General features: G+C 44.6%; 1 protein-coding gene across 2 annotated transcripts in view; it reads left to right on the top strand.

The window, feature by feature from the left end:
- The window catches only part of SUSD1 (sushi domain containing 1), a 101,986-nt gene that overhangs the window by 10,659 nt on the left and 72,885 nt on the right, over positions 1 to 18,442 (top strand). For both annotated transcript variants that reach the window (XM_045840898.1, XM_045840897.1), the window contains exons 2-5: positions 1,404 to 1,517; positions 5,195 to 5,350; positions 13,671 to 13,823; positions 14,465 to 14,644. In XM_045840898.1, the coding sequence (XP_045696854.1) occupies positions 1,404 to 1,517; positions 5,195 to 5,350; positions 13,671 to 13,823; positions 14,465 to 14,644 (603 nt within the window). The remainder of the gene's footprint in view (positions 1 to 1,403; positions 1,518 to 5,194; positions 5,351 to 13,670; positions 13,824 to 14,464; positions 14,645 to 18,442) is intronic.

Genomic DNA, 18,442 nt, shown 5'->3' with positions numbered 1-18,442 from the left:
TTATCCCAAGACCTATTTAGGAAAGCATTCTGTAGTTTGGAATTGGTTTTCTTTTGGGGGCACTAGTCTTATGTTTTATTTTTATAGTGTTATTACATTAATAATGGTAGATATCAGAGAGTATGACTTAGACAATTTCTACTTTTACTTTATGGTCTAGGTATAATACATTTTAAAAATATTCCATGGTTAATTTGGTATTAGGAATAAGTAGTGGTTTGTCTCATTTCTGTGTTATCTTTTCTTTAAAAAAAATAAAGCAAGCCTGGTTAAGAGCACCTTAGAAGTCTCCCGGTCTCAGCTGGGCCGGTGCCCGCAGCAGCCCGAGGGCTGCGTCTGTGTTGCCAGGGGAGCCACGGGGCCAGGACAGAGATGAAATTCCACGCCGAAAGGTTCTCCTCGCCGGCCACTCCTGAAATTACAGACGCCGAGAGTGCAACACAATCCTCTCTAGTCTCTGCTAGAAGTTCTTGTTTGATCTCAGGCCATACGGCACCATCTGGTCATTTGGGTGTTTCAGGAGTTTTAGCTCCAAACATTTTTGCTGCTTATCTAAGTAGCTGGGATCTGGTCATCCTGCCGGGCCCCGGCTGTCCTCTCATTAACATTGTGAACACGCTCACTTTTCCCCCCCGAGAGGACAACGGATGGGGCAAGAGAGAAGTTTTTTTCCCCTCCATTTGCTTTTTGACTTGTAGCAAGTAGGATCACAGGTTGCTTTACCCAGCTGGTTAGTAAAAATAGATGGAATGTTTACACTGTATAAATAATGACGTATGGGCAAGTGACAGAGTCCTTGTCCTTGAGAAGCTCGTTCATAATCCCAAGCTGGGAGGACACAGCTGGAATAGGATAGAATGACACGTTGACATGTCTGATAGGGGAATGAATATACAGGTGTTAGGGGAGCACAGAGGAAGATACATTTAATTTTCTCCAAGAACGGACAAACAGGGAAGGTGTCAGGGAGAAGATTTTGTTTAAATTGGGTCTTGAAATCGGAATAGGTGCTAGCTGGTCGGAGGTGGAGCGAGAGGCACTCTGACTGAGGGGAACATCGTGACCGTGGCGTGCAGTACGAGTGAGCAGCACGTATGGGGAAGACGAGGCGGCCTCCTGATCAGAGAGCGCCGCGTGTGGTTCGGACTTGGGAACAATGAAGCTGGAGGAGTTAGCCTCGAGTCAGACAGCTAAGAGCCTCAATTGCCAGGTAGAGGAACCTGCCCTTGACTCTGTTCACAAGGAACAGTCATTGTAGGGCTTCAAGGATAGAATCAGATCCTTCTCAATGTTGGTGTTTAAATTTTGGTTCTCCGTTATACATGTTTACTACCCAAAATGTGACTTGTCTGGAGGAGGTGACTGACATTCTCTTTCCCCGGTATGTACAATTTGCGATTCAGGTGTAGACATCTGTGCCACTTGCCATGAGCACGCCACCTGCAAGCAACGGGAAGGGAAGAAGATGTGCATTTGCAAGTACGGATTTGTGGGCAACGGGAGGACTCAGTGTATCGGTGAGTTCCGAATCCTGCCTTGCGTGACAAAGTTGAACAAACCAAGAAACGAGATTCTCTAGTGTTTAAGACTTGATGTCCTTGGGGAGAAAACATTGGGTTTTTTCCACCTGTTTTTATTAGAAGAAGTTTTGTCAATTTATAATAAGTGTTTGTTTTAGTATTTGGACATATCCTGTCTCTAGTGTTTCCAAGGAAGTTAGAGGTCATTGAACTTGAATCTCTGAAGAGTCTCTGGTCTAGCACAGATTTGAAATCTAATTTGTCTTCAGCTGAACTGAGTGACTCAAGTCAATATTGAGTTTCTTAATTTCTCTGGTTGTTTGGATATAAAGCTACTTATATTAAAGTATCATGAGTACGGTTCGATTCCCAGTCAGGGTACATGCCTGGGTTGTGGGCCAGGTCCCCAGTAGGGGGCGCTCAAGAGGCAACCACACATTGATGTTTCTCTCCCTCCTCTTTCTCCCTCCCTTCCCTTCTCTCTAGAAATAAATAAGTAAAAACCTTTCAAGATAAAGTATCATTAGTAAAAACAAGACACAATTGCCACACTTTTTGGCTAATTGATGAAACACTGTTGCTTTGAGTCTTATGTCATCCAGAATCCATCCTCCAAATTTTTTTTTGTGGTTGTGACCTTTTGGAGTCTTGGGTGACTTAAAAAATATAAAGACCTTTAGGCCAGAAGCATCTGAGATCATTTTTTGCCTCCTACTATCTACCATGCCATGAGAGTCACACAATATCCAGGTTCAAGCCCAGTCCAGAGAGAGGGAGAGTTTCACAGCAACTTTGTAATAATGAATGCTACTGTAATAACTGGTTCCTCCCAGCGACCTTGCTATGTGCGGTAAACACATTGATAGTGTTGCCTTGAGGTTTGGACTGACAGTGTACATAACTTTGTTGCGATATTTTTTTTCAATCCTCACCCAAGGATATGTTTATTGATTTGAAAGAGAGAGAGAGAGAGAGAGAGAAACATTAATGTGAGAGAGAAGCATTGATCGGTTGCCTCTTGTGCACTCCTTTTGGTGTAGGGGAGATGCTCCAACCAGTTGAGCCCCCTGTCCAGGGCTCTCGTGATATCTTTGTGTTTTTTGTCTTTATTAAAAACAACAACAACAAGAGCTCAGTTTTGAGTTCAAAAAGCCATATTCTACTTCACAGATACAAGTTTTCACAGTCACACACTGTCGCCAGTTCCTGCAGGCTGGACTTGTGCCTCCTTTAAGTCTCTCCCTAGGATTCTGCCCATGACAGGTGTGGCTGCCCAGCAGTTGAAGGTTCTTGAGGGAACTTCATTCGTCCCCCTCCCCACCGATTGCTAGCAGGGGCTTGGCAATGCCGTTGGAGTTGAGGACCAAGGGTAATCCATCCTTTACTCCTCCCTCCCCAAATGAGGCCCTCCTCCCAGGAAAACCCCCTGCCCCCTTGATTGCTTTTTGACTTCTGAACAATACAGACTTCTCCCAGTGGAAGGAGGGGGCTTTATGAATTTCTGTGCTGCTTGCTTCCAAACACTAGACACTGTGCTTTCCAGTACGTGGCCCGCTGACACCATGCCACAGTTCACAGGTGAGGTTACACCTGTGCCAGAGGTGCTATGATGTGGCATTATGCCAAGGGACCTAATAATTCGAGAATCTGCTACAAGCCCTTCTGGTGAAGTCTGCAATGGGGGAGGAGAGACATGCCTCAGAGACAATGGCAGAGATGGCGAAGGCCAGGAATGACCCATGTTGGGGGCAGCTGGACTCGTGTCTGAACCCCATGCAGTGCTCAGTCAGCTGGGCTGGATGCTTTTGCCTGGCTCTGGCTGCGGCTCCTTTGTCTCTCTAAGTGCTCAGGCGGGCCTCACCACAGGCAGTTTTAACAATGAATCACGGTCCAGGTTTCATTAAATTTTAACAAAGGTAATATAAGAAAAATGAAAGAAAAAACTGACATCAGATTTTTTGGGGGGGTACTTTTTATTTCCGAGGATATGTTTATTTTTTTTTTTTCAGAGAGAGAAGAAGGGAGAGGAGAGAAACATCAATGTACATCGATTGGTTGTCTCCCATATATACCCCGACCAGGGATTGAACCCGCAGCCTTTTGGTGTACAGGACGGTTATCCAACCTCCTGAGCCACCAGCCAGGGCTTGGGGGCGTACTTTCCAGTTAGCAGAAATTGAGCTATTGTGAGAGGCAACAGGACGGCTTTGAGGAACCAATGCTGTGATCAATCACCAAATAACAAACAAACAGAAAAACTGCATTTCATAAGTTAATGGTTCCACCCCAACCCCATAAAACAAAAACTTCAAACCACTACCTGGATAGATCAGCTCTAAAAAGATGCATAAGAAATTGATCACAGGAATTTCTTCTGATGGTAGAGGCTAGGGAAGAATTTGGCCACTACCTGTTTTTGTAAATAGAGTTTTATTAGAACATGACATTGCTCTTTAAAAAGAAAATATATTTTATTTTATTTATTTTTTAAAATTGAATTTCTTAATTAACTTCCTTTTTTAAAAGATTTTATTTATTTATTTTTAGAGAGGGAAGGGAGGGAGAAAGAGAGAGAGAAACATCAATGTGTGATTGCTGGGGGCCGTGGCCTACAACCCAGGCATGTGCCCTGACTGGGAATCGAACCTGCGACACTTTGGTTCGCAGCCCACACTCAATCCACTAAGCTACGCCAGCCAGGTCTGAAAAAATATTTTATTTACTTATTTCTAGAGAGGGAAAGGAAGGGAGAAAGAGAGGGAAATGTCAATGTGTGGTTGCCTCTCAAGCGCCCCCTACTGGGAACCAGGCCCACAACCCAGGCATGTGCCCTGACTGGGAATTGAACCAGTGACCCTTTGGTTTGTGAGTCTGCACTCCACTGAGCCACACCAGCCAGGGCAGTGTTGCTCTTTTTTAAACCTATTGTCTGTGGCTGTTTGGGGTTGCAAAAGTCCGTTCAAGCTGTGATAACCAGAGACCTATGGCCATTTACCCCAAAAGTTTGCAGCCAGAGGACAGAGAAGGGAAGGAGGGTTACTTTAATTTTGCATCTCTATCCAATTACTGAATTAAAAACACTCGGGGCAGGCTTCCGTGGACTCGCCAAGCAGCCCATATTCCAGTTCCGCCTCGCTGGGTGACTCACGTCGTTCACGTGGGCCATCGAGGAGCTGTTCCTGCCACCGTGTCAGCCCCGCTCCGGAATGAGGCTAGGGCGCTAATGCCGTTGTGTTTCCCGGTAACCCAGAAGTAGCAATTTTTCCAGTTAATCACGACCTGTAACACCATCCTCCTCTGGCTTTCATGGAAAAAAAAAAAAAAAAAAAGCAAGAGCGATGGCTGAGCCAGAAGAGTGGGATTTGGGCTGGGTATGTCCCCCCAGGCCTGTGATAAGCTCTTTCCAAATGTGGGAATCGCCGGCCCCCAGGGTTCAAATAAGACGGCTTTCCAGGCGGAGGGGCCGGGTTTCCCTTGTGGCGTCACATCCACCGAGCGCGGGGCTCCGAGGGGCACGTCTCCTGTGGCCCGAGAAGCGCGGTGACGGTGACGGGAAACGGGGCTGGGCAAACAGGTCACACAGCACGTTGGCTCCGCGGTGCGGGAGAACGGCGGGCGCGGGTCCACCCTGCGTGGGCTGACCCGTCCTGGGCGCCGCCTCCGTGTGTCCGCAGATAAAAACGAGTGCCAGCTGGGGGCCGCGGTGGTCTGCGGGAACCACACGTCGTGCCACAACACGCCCGGAGGCTTCTATTGCATCTGCCTCGAAGGATATCGAGCCACGAACAACAACAAGACCTTCATCCCCAACGACGGCACCTTTTGCACAGGTACTCACGAAGGGGACTGCCGTGGGGGCGACCTGGCGTGGCGGGGGCCCCCCTGGGGGTGCAGAGAGGGGGCCGGGCTGGGCCGGGACAGGGAGCGATGTCAGGGAGGGGCGCTCCTGTAAGAACATCTATGAGGGAGAATCGGACATGGCCTGAGCATTGGTTACTATTGGAGAGTTATGGTTAATTTCATTAGATGGGATGTCGGTACTGAGGTATTTAGGAGAATATTCTTATTTTGAGGTATATAGGGGTGTTGTTACAAAGCATCCAGTGTTACTGTATCTGTAAAGTACTTTAAATGGCAAAATGTGAACAACTGTTGAATCTTGAGGGTGTGGGTCTATGGGGGTTCACTGCAATATTCTCTTCTTTGTTCTGTGTGTTTGATCAGTTTTATAGCAAATAGCAAGGAGGGAGTCTCAGAGATGGTGTGCCATTTGGAGGCTCCTGTAACATGGTGGGGTGTTTGTTCTTGGGGTGACCGGCATTCACCAGCTCTGTGTGCACTGCCCACTCAGGTCCCAGGGCTGGGCACGGTGATGTGGGCCCCGGGGGGTCTGAGAGCCACTCCTGTTAGAGGCGTGGTGAGCTCACCTCCTGCAGGGAATAAGCTGAGTGACGAGTGTAACTTTTCAGACCATAGTAGCTTGGATGGTCAGACTTCTGGGCATATGTTGGTCAACATCAAGGGGTGGGCAAAACCCTCCTAATTTTCAGTGGCCCCTGTACTTTCTGAACTCTACTTACGGCATGCCATGATAATGTAGCTCTTGGTTTTCTTAGAAAATCTTTGAACACTAATGAAGAGGAAAGGCAGGAAGAGACTGCTGATTCTAAGATGCGTTTATACAGGCTTAATGACTCGGCTTAAAAGCCTTGCTATATTTAAAGGTTTTCAGGGAAAAGAGAGGGAGAGGAGAACATGGTCTGTCTTCTTACTCACCAAGACGCTGTGATTCCTTCTCCCTCTTGACCTGCACCACGGTTAAGGCCCCTCTGAGGGTCCACTTGGTTTGTTCTTGGCACGAATGAGCACGTTTCTTCCAAGAAGACATTTTATAATATCCTGTTGTTTTAGGCAGCAAATTACTTGCCATACAATTGCAGAAGTACAATGTTGCGGGATAAAATTAGGTAGTTTTTTTTTTTTAAAGGTACCATTAAAAAAAAAAAACCTTACAAGAAGATGATCTGGTGTGTTCAGTTCATTTCAGTACATATTGCCCATGCCCTTCTAGGCTAGTGGTGCAGACATAGAAGGTGATGCAGGCAGTTAATTTCAGTATGAAGTGGTAGTGATACTTAGGTCAGCAAAGGGGGCTTACTGGAACCCAGAATCCCCAGGGGCACTTACCTTGGAAGTGGGAAAGGGATCGGGGAACTTTCTGGAGGACGTGATACCTGACATTGTGTTTTCAAGGCTGTGGGAATTTTCTAGGAAAAAAAGCTTTATAACGATGTCACTATAGTTTTCAAGGATGCATTCTATTTTCAAAAGCTAGAAAGAAGAAAAAAATTTACGCAAGGGTCACACCCTTAGATGTCCGCCTGATAAGAACCAATCTTTCTGGAATAAAATCCTGATCTGAGCCCTGCTTCTATTTATTGTAGTTCTTGTAATTATTTAGTGACCTTTTCTTTCAAAAAAAATTGAGATATAATTTACATGCTGTAACATTTACCCTTTTGAAATACACAGTTCAGTGGTTTTCAGTGTATTGTATTCACAAAGTTGAGCAGTGGTCACCGCTATCAAATGTTATAACATCTCCATTCCCCCAGGAAGAAGCCCCACGTCCATTAACGATCATTCGTTCTTATGAGTCATTCTCATGACTCATTCTCATTCATTCTCATTTATTCATTCTCTTGAGATCTCCAGCTATCACTTTGTGAAAGCTGAGGGGTTACTTTTCTTGATGATACTGAGTTTTTGTTTTTGTTTTTCAAAATCACAGTTGCCACAGAAACATCAGTGGACTTTAGCTGGGGCAGAGGCTTAGCAAGTTTTGGGGTATCAGCAGTTAGTCAGCGTTTGCCTGGAACCAAAGGCTATAAATCATAGTTCTTGAATTAGGAGGAATCCAGCCACCTGATGTTCCTCATACTTTGCAGAGTTCAAGTCAAGTTCAGGAGCTGGTTGCACGTAGGCCTCTTTGGATGTCGCCAAGGTTAGATGAAGAAGGAGTGCAGGGGTTCTAGGGTAGGGGTTCCTGTTCTGGAGAGTCTGCAGCTGTTCTGGCCCCGGGGCTGCCCTCTGAATGACTCCTGGGGATCGGGGAAACTTTGGCGTGGGCCACCACCCGAAGGAATAAGCTCTGCGGCCCTTCAGTGTGACAGACAGCGCTTTGACTCGAGCGGGCCGAGAGTGGGTGGAGAGAGATGAGACAAGGTCCTGGGGAAGAACCTGCCGTATCTGTGTCCTGGGGCTCGAGCAAGTGGGAAGCAAGAGGAGAGTGTGGGGGATGCTAACCTGTGGGGGAACTCAGGGGTGCCCCCTCCCTCCCTGAAGGGGCAAGGGGGCCTTCGTGAAGGCCTCTGACATTTTGGGGGCAGAGCTTTGGTTCAACGTCTTTGGATTCAAAATTCATGGCCTGAACGCTTAAGATCAGTACATTTGATTGAATGTACGTTACAACTGTTTTCAGAAATACTAGAGATAGAGATACAATTCATTTTAAATTACATATCCAGAATTTATTATATGGCTGTACTATGACTCAACTGATTTTCCCTATTGTGAATGTTTCTTGAGGGTTGGATTGTTTGTTTGTTTGTTTGTTTGTTTTTGGCTATTGTAAGAAATGCTGTAAGGTACATCTTGCACTTAGAACCTTACAAATAATGATCTCCTTTTACACATTTCGAAAAAATGGTTTCTGTGTCAAAGGTACACCTTTTGGTACATAGTGTCAGACCGTCTTCCAGAAAGTTCATAGCAATATTCTCCCTGACTACTCATTTCATGAGAGTGTGCAATTCTTCACATCCTTGCCAGCACTGGATAATGTTCATAGATGATGTGAGTCGAACAATCCTGATTTTAAATGGGTACGTGTATTTTCCTCTACTGTGGCTTAGCTGAATTTGACATTTGAGGAAGGAAGGTGGCAGGAAAAAGATGTACTCTGCAAGTCGTGAAGGATGAAGTTTTGTCTCTTCTTTCTTTGGTGGAGTTGGGAGGATCTAGTTCGTAGGCAGCAGTATGGAGAAAAGTTGGCCCTGCGAGCATTTTCAGGGTCTTGAAAGTTCTTGAATGCGCTTTTCTTGTCGGGTCTATTCTAAGTCTTCGCATTTTAAAAGTTTCTCAAGACAAGGGCTTGTGTTTAATGGGGTATTCACAGCCTAGCCTCTTTTTAAACTTTTGCCTCCTTGGCCCTCCTGTTCCAGTGCCCTGTCCCCCAGATGGACTTTCTGTTTCCGCCTCGGGGCATTCAGATCCAGTGGAACAGGCAGGTGGCCACGCCCCAGACCCCCGGCAGCATTGCTCACGGCCAGGCCTAGGCTCAGGTATGAGGGCGTGGTTGTGCTCCAGGGAGATAGGAGTCAGCAGAGAGAGACTTGTGCACGTATTAGCTAATATTCCCAGGACCCACGGTCTGCCAGATACTGGTCTAAGTGCTTTCCGCATGTTTTATTTAATCCCCACACACACACAAAAAAAACCTTGCTATAATTAGCTTCGTTTTTTGTAGAAGTAGTTTATAAAGGTTAAGGAACAGACATTAGTATATCTACTAAGTACCTGAATCAGTTCTCAAACCTGGGTCTTCCTGACTTTCAAACCCATACTGTTCATTGAAAGGGCTAAATATAGAACACCAGGCCCTTGGGGCCAGGTCAGAGTGTCCTGCTCAGGTTAGCTACTTTCTAGCAAGAAATTGTTCTGGCTGCGTATGAAACTTAATAATTCAATGTATTGAATAGGACACAGGGAATTTCCCCCCTTGACTGGTTAAGTATATTAATAAGATTGCTGAGAACATTTTTTCTTCACAATCAAACATGTGTAACCTTGGAGACCCCATGGAATTTACCAGTATATGGAGAAGTTGTTCCTATAAGCTTAATGGGTTTATCCAGCCGAGATGCTAAAATGGGTTAGAAAAGGGATGGTTTGCGAGCATAAGAGATAGCAGGGGATTGAAAGTCAAAATCATGTCCTACTAGCCCTGGCTGGCGTAGCTCAGTGGATTGAGCTCGGGCTGCGAACCAAAGCATCACAGGTTCGATTCCCAGTCAGGGCACATGCCTGGGTTGCAGGCCACAGCCCCCAGCAACCACACATTGACGTTTCTCTGTCTTTCTCTTTCTCCCTCCCTTCCCTCTCTAAAAAAATAAATAAATAAAATCTTTTAAAAAATCATGCGATACTCACCTCAGTGAGACACAGTAGATAGTTCTAGACGTCATTAAGGCAACCCATGTTGTCTCCGACACTCTCTGTGAATGGGGAATTATCGATTGGATGTTCATGCAATCAGGTTGTCATGGGAGAGACAGCAGGCGTAGGGGTCAAGAGCATGGTCTCTGGAGCCAGACACCCGGCTTCCAATTCCGGCATCCCACTACTCACCTTCGTGACCTCAGTCCAACCGCTCCATGCTTCAGTCACTCTATCTGTCAAGTGGGGAGAGTCATAGCACCTGCCTCCCGGGTTATTCTGAGGACTAAATAAGAGAGAAATAATCAGCAATAAATAATGAGGGTTTAGAACAGTCCCTAGTATGTGCAAGATGCTGTGCAGAAATAGTTATCAACAATCATTATGACAATTGTTTTTATCAGGTTATTGAATGATGGGACACACAGCAAACTGATATGGACTGTAGGGACCCATGCAGAGCTGGTCAGTATCTAGAAACACTAACTATTTTGCAGACCACTGCTGCTTAGCCACACTTTTTGCCCCATAGTTACTCGTACTGCTCACTTTTAGAATTCTATAAAAAAAAACATACACAAAAACCCAACAACACTGGTTTCCACTGTCTTTTGAGGAGTCTGGAGCAGGTGGACAGGCTGTGTCAAAGCTACACATATGTATTTTACAAATCCTTCAGTGAGATAAAGCTTTTATCAAGATTTTTATAAGGATGGATCAAATCTAGAAACAGATGTATTCTGCTATGTTGAAAGCATCTCTGAAGTTTGTTCTAGGTTGTGATCGGATTTATTTTCCACTATTTTTATTTTAAGCATCCTTTCTTAACAGTTGCCAAAAGCATCGTGATTTTATTGTCAGCAATGGTGTAACCCTCAGTTTCGCTGGTTTCATGTCTCAACCCTCTTTGTTGTGTTTGATTACGTCTTCCTGTTGCCGTTCTTCATTCTGATGTTTTTCACTGGCTGCAGTGTTTCCTCGAAAATCTTTTTCAGCAAGGAAATGTCAGCGGTGAGAGTTCCGAGACCGTTCATGTTCTGAAAGGTCATTCCTTTGTTTATGCAGAGCATGATGTTTTGCTCCCTTTTCCTTAGAACTCTGCCTGCATCACTCCCCTGCCGCCTGGCCGCCTACGTGTCCGACCGTAAGCCCAGGGCAGACGGGTTCTCTTTGCCTCATCGATGGCCACCCCTTTCTCTCAGGAGCTTTATAGAAGTTCCCCTTATTCCACGAAGTTCAGGATGACTTTCACTTTTCTTTTAAAGATTTATTTATTTATTTTTAGAGAGAAAAGGGAGGGAGAAAGAGAGAGAGAAACATCAATGTGCGGTTGCTGGGGGCCGTGGCCTGCAACCCAGGCATGTGCCCTGACTGGAAATCGAACCTGCGATACTTTGGTTCGCAGACTGAGCTCAATCCACTGAGCTACGTCAGCCAGGGCTCACTTTTCAATATTCATGCCTGTCAGTTGTAAAGGCTATTTGGATTTGAACTCATAAGCTGAGAAGTTTTTTAGTACTAATTGTTGTACATTTACTCTACTCTCTTCTGCAGTTCCTCTGAAATGAATACAGATGGTTGCCAAGTGGAATGAGGATGGAAAAAAGAATGTAGTTTAAAAAGTATACGTTTTATACTCTAAAATGGATATTGAGTATTTTGGATTGGTCCTCATCTCATTTTTTTTGTCCTATATTCTATCTCATGTCATTTCTTTTTCTATGTGTTTTTGGAGAATTCCTCAAGTTGGAATCTGCATGTTTCTTTTTTGGCATTTGGTCAATTATTATCGGCCCTGTTATTCAGTGTCTCTATTGATGGAGTTTTTATTTTTGGTGTTCATATATTGTTTTTAATGTAAAAGACCTCTTGGTTTTTAACTAATAGTTTTCTCTTAATCTTGTTTGGGCATCTGTGTCTCTTTTTATGTCAAAACTTATGTCTTATGTCTTTATGTCTTAATTAGCTCTGGCTGGTATGGCTCAGTGGATTGAGTGCTGCCCTGAGAACTGAAGGATCACTGACTCGATTCTCAGACGGGGCAGATGCCTGGGTTGCGGGCCAGGTCTCCGACTGGGGGCACTCGAGAGGCAACTGATACATTGATGTTTCTCTCCCACTTTCTTTCTCCCTCACTTTCCCTTTCTCTAAAAATGAATAAAATCACCTTTTAGAAACTGTCTTAATTATCTATTACTACTTGACTCTACTCTCCCCCCACCCCTGCCCTCTTACATTTAGTGGCTTAAAACAACAATCATTTGTCAAAATTCCATGGCTGGGTAGCTTTGTCACCTGTGCAGATACCTCCAGCTGGGGCTGGGTGGGGTGGGACTGGGAGGTAAGAGAGGGCCTCTCCCACATGTCTAGGGCCCTGATGCAGACGGTCAGCCAGGTGCCTGAGTTCTCCTCCACGTGACCTCTCTCTTCACGTGGAGTCTCATCTTTTAGGGCCTCCCTGCAAGTCCGATGGCCTGGATTTCCTTACAGCATAGCCACCAGCGTCTAGGAGAGGGAAAGAGGAATCTTCCAGATGTCTTCAAAGTTAGGCCCAGAGCAGACACGGTGTTACTGCTGCCCCATTCCATTGGCCAGAGCAAGTCCCAAAGCCAGCCCAAGGGGAGCGGGGATGGATTCCACTCTTGACAGGAGGAGTGGCATGCAAGAAAGGGAGAGGAAGAATTGTCGCCAGCCATCTGGGAAGACAGCCTCCCACAAAGAGTTCCCCAAAGTTAGCTGTACTACAAGGGCAGGTTAATCAGAATTGGCAGCTTGTGTGGGCTCCTTCCACAACTGAGTGAATTACCAAACAAAGATCAGTGATTGATGAGGTTTTCATTGGTCCAAGACCAAAAACAAAACAAAACAGAGCAGAACAAAACAAAACACAAAAAAACCTCCAAAACAAACAAAAAAAGGACAAAATAGTGAATTTCAATAAAATTACGTTAAACAAATTTAAGAGAATTCCGAGATCATTTTCTTCCTTCTTTTATGAAATTATGGTGTTAGTAAATTTTTTTGGAAAAAAAAAGAAAGCTTTTATCTGGCAAAACAGAATACTGGCCACCTTTGGCAGCCCTTCCAAAATCACTGGTGTCTGAAGTCCCAGGGTCTGGGAGCAACCAGACTTTCCTCGGTCTCGCTGTGCCCTGTGCAGCCCCGAGACATCCCGCACCAAGTCCTGGGACACGCCCCTCTTCACTTAAGGTACTTTTATTCTCCCGGTGAAATGGGTGGGGGTGGCCCTGAGTTTTGTTGTCTAAGCCAGTTCGGGGTGGGGGTGAGGGGCTGCTAACTCGCCGAGAGGATTCTTTTTCAGACTCTGAACTAATGTGTGTTTTTCTTGGCCCCGGACCTGCTGCTTCTCCTCATTCTCAGTCGAGGGGAAGGGCCTGCCAAGCAGCACGTCTTATCCTTCTGGAAGCCTGTTCTAAGCCCTTGTCATCTTGGTAAAATTAGTAAGACCTTGTTACCTGAAGGATCCCCTTCCTACCTGTCTTACTCTCCTATGTTCACTGTTGAAAGCATTTTTGACTCTTGTCTAAACTGTTTTGTATGTGGAGTTCTTCAGGTATTTTCAGTGTGTGGTTGAGGCCATCCTTATTTTATAGTAATGGAATTTTTCTAGCATACTTTTTTTGGTTCACCTTATTCGGCGTCAGAGGGTTGGTGATGGTGGCTGGTTTTTATAAATCCCCAGAATAAGGTCACAGGTACTCACTGAGCACCTCTTACTGAAGGATGCACGAGAAGACCCCTTAGGGACTGAAATAAAATTCACTATACGATTGCAAATAAAGGCACCCGTTTGTACGTGCAGACTGAGGATGTGAAAAGTGGCCGTCACAATGTCGCATCCCCCACCCCCACACACCTTTTTCCCCTTTTTCTGTATTTTCTCTCCCTCTTATGTTTGGGACGGCTCTCCAGACATAGATGAGTGTGAGGTTTCCAGCCTGTGCGGGCAAGGAGGACGGTGTGTGAACACTCACGGGAGCTTTGAATGCCACTGTGGGGACGGATACGTGCCAAAGAGCGGGCCCGAGCCCTTCCACCCGACCAGAGACGCCACGTCGTGCACAGGTGGGTTTCTGCCAGAGAGTGCCGCCTGGGACAGCGGGCTGCTGTGGGCGGCCACTGCCTCCCGCGCGGAGCCTGTGCCTGTGGGTCTGTGTTGGGGATTCTTAGTTCCGCTGCACACTCATTCCACCTGTGAAATAAGCAAATGACAGCATAATCAAGATAGAAGGGACGATATTAAAAAGCTAAAATTGGTAAACTTGAGGGATTTCTAGCAGTTAATAGATACGCGGATATTCACTGTTATGTGAGCTTGGGAACACAGCTGATCTGGTAAGGGTCAGCTTCTCAAAAGTGACCCTGAAAACTGGAAAGGCATATGTATCTTAAGGGACTTGGCAATGCAGCTTTTTCACTGCATTGGACTAAGCGTCTCTTTAGCTAGTATAAGTTAGTGAGGGCCGATGGCCAAATTCTTTCAGCTTTGCGCATGTATGCTGCTATTACTGATAGAAAGCCAGAAGACGAAACATAGATAGACGTTGGGAACGTGCCCAGGAGTCATGTGTAAATGAACCCTTCTATTTAAAACATGGCTGGGGTCTGTGTGTGGAGGGAGGGGGAATGGGGCAGGGGAAGAGAGATTCTGAATTTTGAAAATTCATGTTCACATGGTAATGAGTTTGACATTAATTTATTTTCAGAAATAGACTGTGGCACCCCTCCCGAGGTCCCAGATGCCTATATCGTAGGCAATTATACTTCCACGCTTGGCAGCCAGGTTCGTTACACTTGCAAAGAAGGATTTTTCAGTGGCCTAGAAGATACAGTTTCAAGCTGCACAGCCTTGGGTACATGGGAGTCCCCCAGATTAAATTGCCAAGGTGAGTTTTCAAAAGGTTCAGGTTCATAGCTTATACCATGTTGAGATTTTCATATGTCTCTCTTAAATTTCTTTTGGGGGTGGTGAATGAATTAAGTAAACCCAATAAATTCCCATTTTTTCCTAATAGGTTCTCAATTGATTCTTGGGTTTTTCAGGAATAGTGTCCTATCATCTGCAAATAATGATAATTCCATCTTTTGTTTTTCAACACTTATACAAGTTATGTTTTCTCTTGATCAATCACTTGGCTGGTGCTTTCCAGAACAAACGTTTAACTAGCAGTGCTGACTTTGAATATTCTCGTCTTATTCCCGACTTTCATGGCAATGGTTTTAGGGTCTCATTATTCATTCATGAACTTGGCTTTTGATGTTATATATATATATCTACTTGTATTCTTATGTACACGGACCTAGCACTGTGTGCCTGGTGCTGTTCTCAGCACCTTATATATCAACTCATTCAGTCCCGACAGGGTCCACAGGTGAAAACTGAGGCGTGCAGAAGTTGATTTGTCCAAAGTCGTACAACGAGTGGTGGAGGCGAAATTCGAACTCAGGCATTCTAGTTTCAGAGGTTGTGTTCTTAAGCACAATGGTACACTACTTCCGTTTTTATGAACATGTTGACTTTTGGTTTGTTTTCTCTTTTTGAAATCGTGGTGTTGGTAGTTGTTTGGAAAAAAAGTCTTCTTTTAAAAAAATTAAATTTGTTGGGGTGACATTGGTTAACATGATTATGTAGGTTTCAAGTGTACATTTCTGTGGCACACGACCTGTATATCTTGCATTACGTGCCCACCATCCAAAGTCAAATCATCTTCCGTCAGCATGTATTTGGCTTCCTTTCCCCTTTCCTGCCCCCATGATCCTCTGCTCTGGCAGCTGCCACACTGTTGTCTGTGCCTATGAGTTCCTTTAATATCCTACTGATGAGTGAAATCATAGGCTTCTTAGCTTTTTCCAACTGACTTATTTCATGTAGCATGATATCCTCAAGGTGCAGCCCTATTGTTGCAAATGGCAGCGTTTCATCTTTTCTTGCGGCTGAGTGGTGTTCCGCAGTACCTGTGTGCCATGTCTCCTTGTCCTGTCCTCTGGGGAGGACACAGTTTGGCTGTTTCCATGTCTCAGCCATTTGAGTTGTTTTCTGCTTTTGGCTTTCTCTCTCTTCACTTATTACCATGTTTGCTGGTTTTGGGCTCTATCTACATAAACTGAAGGAAGCATTCATTTGTTCTCATTTTACTAGGATTTTTAAAAATCAGAAATGTTATTTTTTACGTGTCTTTTAGGCATGTATTAAAGTGACCATATATATTTTTCTCCTTTTAAGCAGTCATATGAGGAGTTATATTATTAGATTTCTTAAATGATCAATAGTAACTGCTGGAATGGATTCTTCTGGGGATTTTTGTGTTTTATTTTTTAACATAGATTATATTTGTTAAATTTTACTTAGAATTTTCATATTGATAGTCATAAATGGGATTGGTCTATTGTCTCTATTGTCTATTCTTTGTGATCTATAGGGGTTTGGTATTAATGTTATTCTGATTTTAAAAAAGGATGTAAGAGATTTTCTTTCTTTTCCTTTTCTCTAAAATAATATAAATAGAATTTTAAAAGATTTGGGAGATTCCATCTGGAAAACTACCTGGATGTAGTACTTTTGGAGAGGTAGCCAAATTTTTTTTTTAATTTATAAATCTATACTTAATGGGCTATTTAAGTTTTGTAATCCTTTTTGGCATCCATTTTGATAATTCACATATTCTTAAAAATCATCTATTTCATCCAGGTTTTTAAATTTACTTGTAGAGAGAAATATGAAGCACTCACGTTTTTAATTTTTCTGAAGTTCTATTTATTTATAATTACTTATAATAGTGAAATATTGGAAATAATCCCAAATGTTTATCAGTAGGAGATTGGTTAAATAAATTGTGATACATACACAAAATGGAATATTATAGTCAATAAAAGTTATGTTGAAAAAGAATATTCCTTGACACAGGTAAGTATTAATAGTATATTGCTGAGTTGAAACTATGAATAATGTCATCTTACTTTTGAAATAGTTCAGGGAGGCTTATGAAGACGTGTAGAAAGCTGGGCACCAAAATGTTAACAGTGGTCATTTCCACTGGGAGGGGGTCCTGGAAGGTTGTTATATTTTCTATACTTTCTGTATTGAAGGAGTTTTTAACATATAACAAAGCTGTTTCCATTTTTTGAACAAAGAAAAAAACTCAGTTTTCATTGAATTTATTGTATATCTAAGAAACCTCAGTGATGCGCTTGGCTGAGTTAATCCCTTTGCTATTCTGATTTATGACTTCTAACTCTAAACACATTTTAATAGCTAAGTACTATCCCGTGGGTTAAGAAATTCTGAAAGTATATTTTAGTTCTAACATTATCTTTCAGTGGATCAATTAAAATTCAGAACTTAGCAAATGTGTCGTAACGCACATCAGAGAACTCCCTAAGGATTTACATAGGAAACCCCATATAAGACAGGTTGTAGTACTTGGAAAATTGGGTTTCCCTCTGGATTCCTGGACTGAGCATGGAGGAGGTTAGGGAGCACATGCTATACCCCCTAGAGACCTGCTATTTCGAAGACCTTCACTTCTCTCTTCCCTCCTCTAACAACTGCTCTCTGCCTGCTGACACCCTCCTCCACCTCCTGCGCGTCACCACGTGGCCACCGCTTCTCAGGGCTGTGCCTGCTCCCCTCAGAAGCACACCCCTTCTTATTTATCCTTCAGTCTTCTTTGGGCCTCCAGCATCTGGGCTGTGTGCCAGCCAGCACTGTATTTTTAGCTCAGAGTTATAAAGCCACAGGAACTGGGAATTCCACTAAGAACACAAGCAAACTGTGAACTCGAATGCTGCAGAGGGCCAGGTACTTGTGAAGCGAGCAGCTGTGAGTTTCAGATGGCGGCATGCATGTCCTAGGACGGACTTGCCTGCCGGAGGAGGTGCCGTTCCTGTTCTTCCAGTCCCTGTGTCCTTGGTGGCTCTGCTGGGGGCCTGTGACATGGGCGCCCCAACTCCGTGGGCCTCAGAGCTGGAGGCGGGGCTGAAAGGCTGCTGCGGTCCCCTCTTCCCACGTAGGTAGGACTTGGCAGAAATGTCAGCCACACATTTCCATGAACCCTCTGGACAAGATAGTGTCTCTACCTTGCATTTCCTATGATCTTGTTATTGTTATTATTTTTTTTAAATTTTTACAAGAGATACGAGTTGTAAGTTTTAAAAAATTCAGCCAAGCCAGGAGCAAGGCGAGGGAATCACTTGAAGTGTGTTATCGTCAACAACTAACTCGGAGCCTGGGTCTCATGTTGTGTAAGGCGGATCCTGTGACTGAGAAAGCCTGGCGTCTGGGAGGAGAGAAAAGGCAGCCACACCACCGTTACAGGAGGGGGAGCGCCGACGTTTATGGGAGAAGAGGGGCAAAGGCTGAGAGAGTTCCAACGGGGACATGGGGTGGTCCCCTGGAAGGGGCATTTGCCTCCTGGGTAAGAGTCCAGTGAGGAGGAGCAGTTTGCAGTGTGGGCACACTGGGGGGACGATTCTAGGAGCTTGTATTAACCAGATATGCTCTCCTGCCTTGTGAGGCTGTAACTTCCTTTCCAGCTGGGGCTTCTTATCAGCAGTGCGTCTGGTACGACCAGTCCCTACCAGAGTCCACTTCAACACCTGCCGCCTCTGGCGCATTGTCCACACAGCAGCCAGAACGAACCTCTGGAAACATAAATTGGATTATCCCCTCTCCTTGCTTAAAACCC

Source organism: Phyllostomus hastatus, unplaced genomic scaffold, assembly GCF_019186645.2.
Source record: "Phyllostomus hastatus isolate PE091 unplaced genomic scaffold, TTU_PhHast_1.1 phas_contig_34, whole genome shotgun sequence".
Classification (NCBI taxonomy): Eukaryota; Metazoa; Chordata; class Mammalia; order Chiroptera; family Phyllostomidae; genus Phyllostomus; species Phyllostomus hastatus.
Note: the sequence above shows the minus strand (reverse complement) of the source record. Positions and strands in the feature narration are given on the sequence as shown.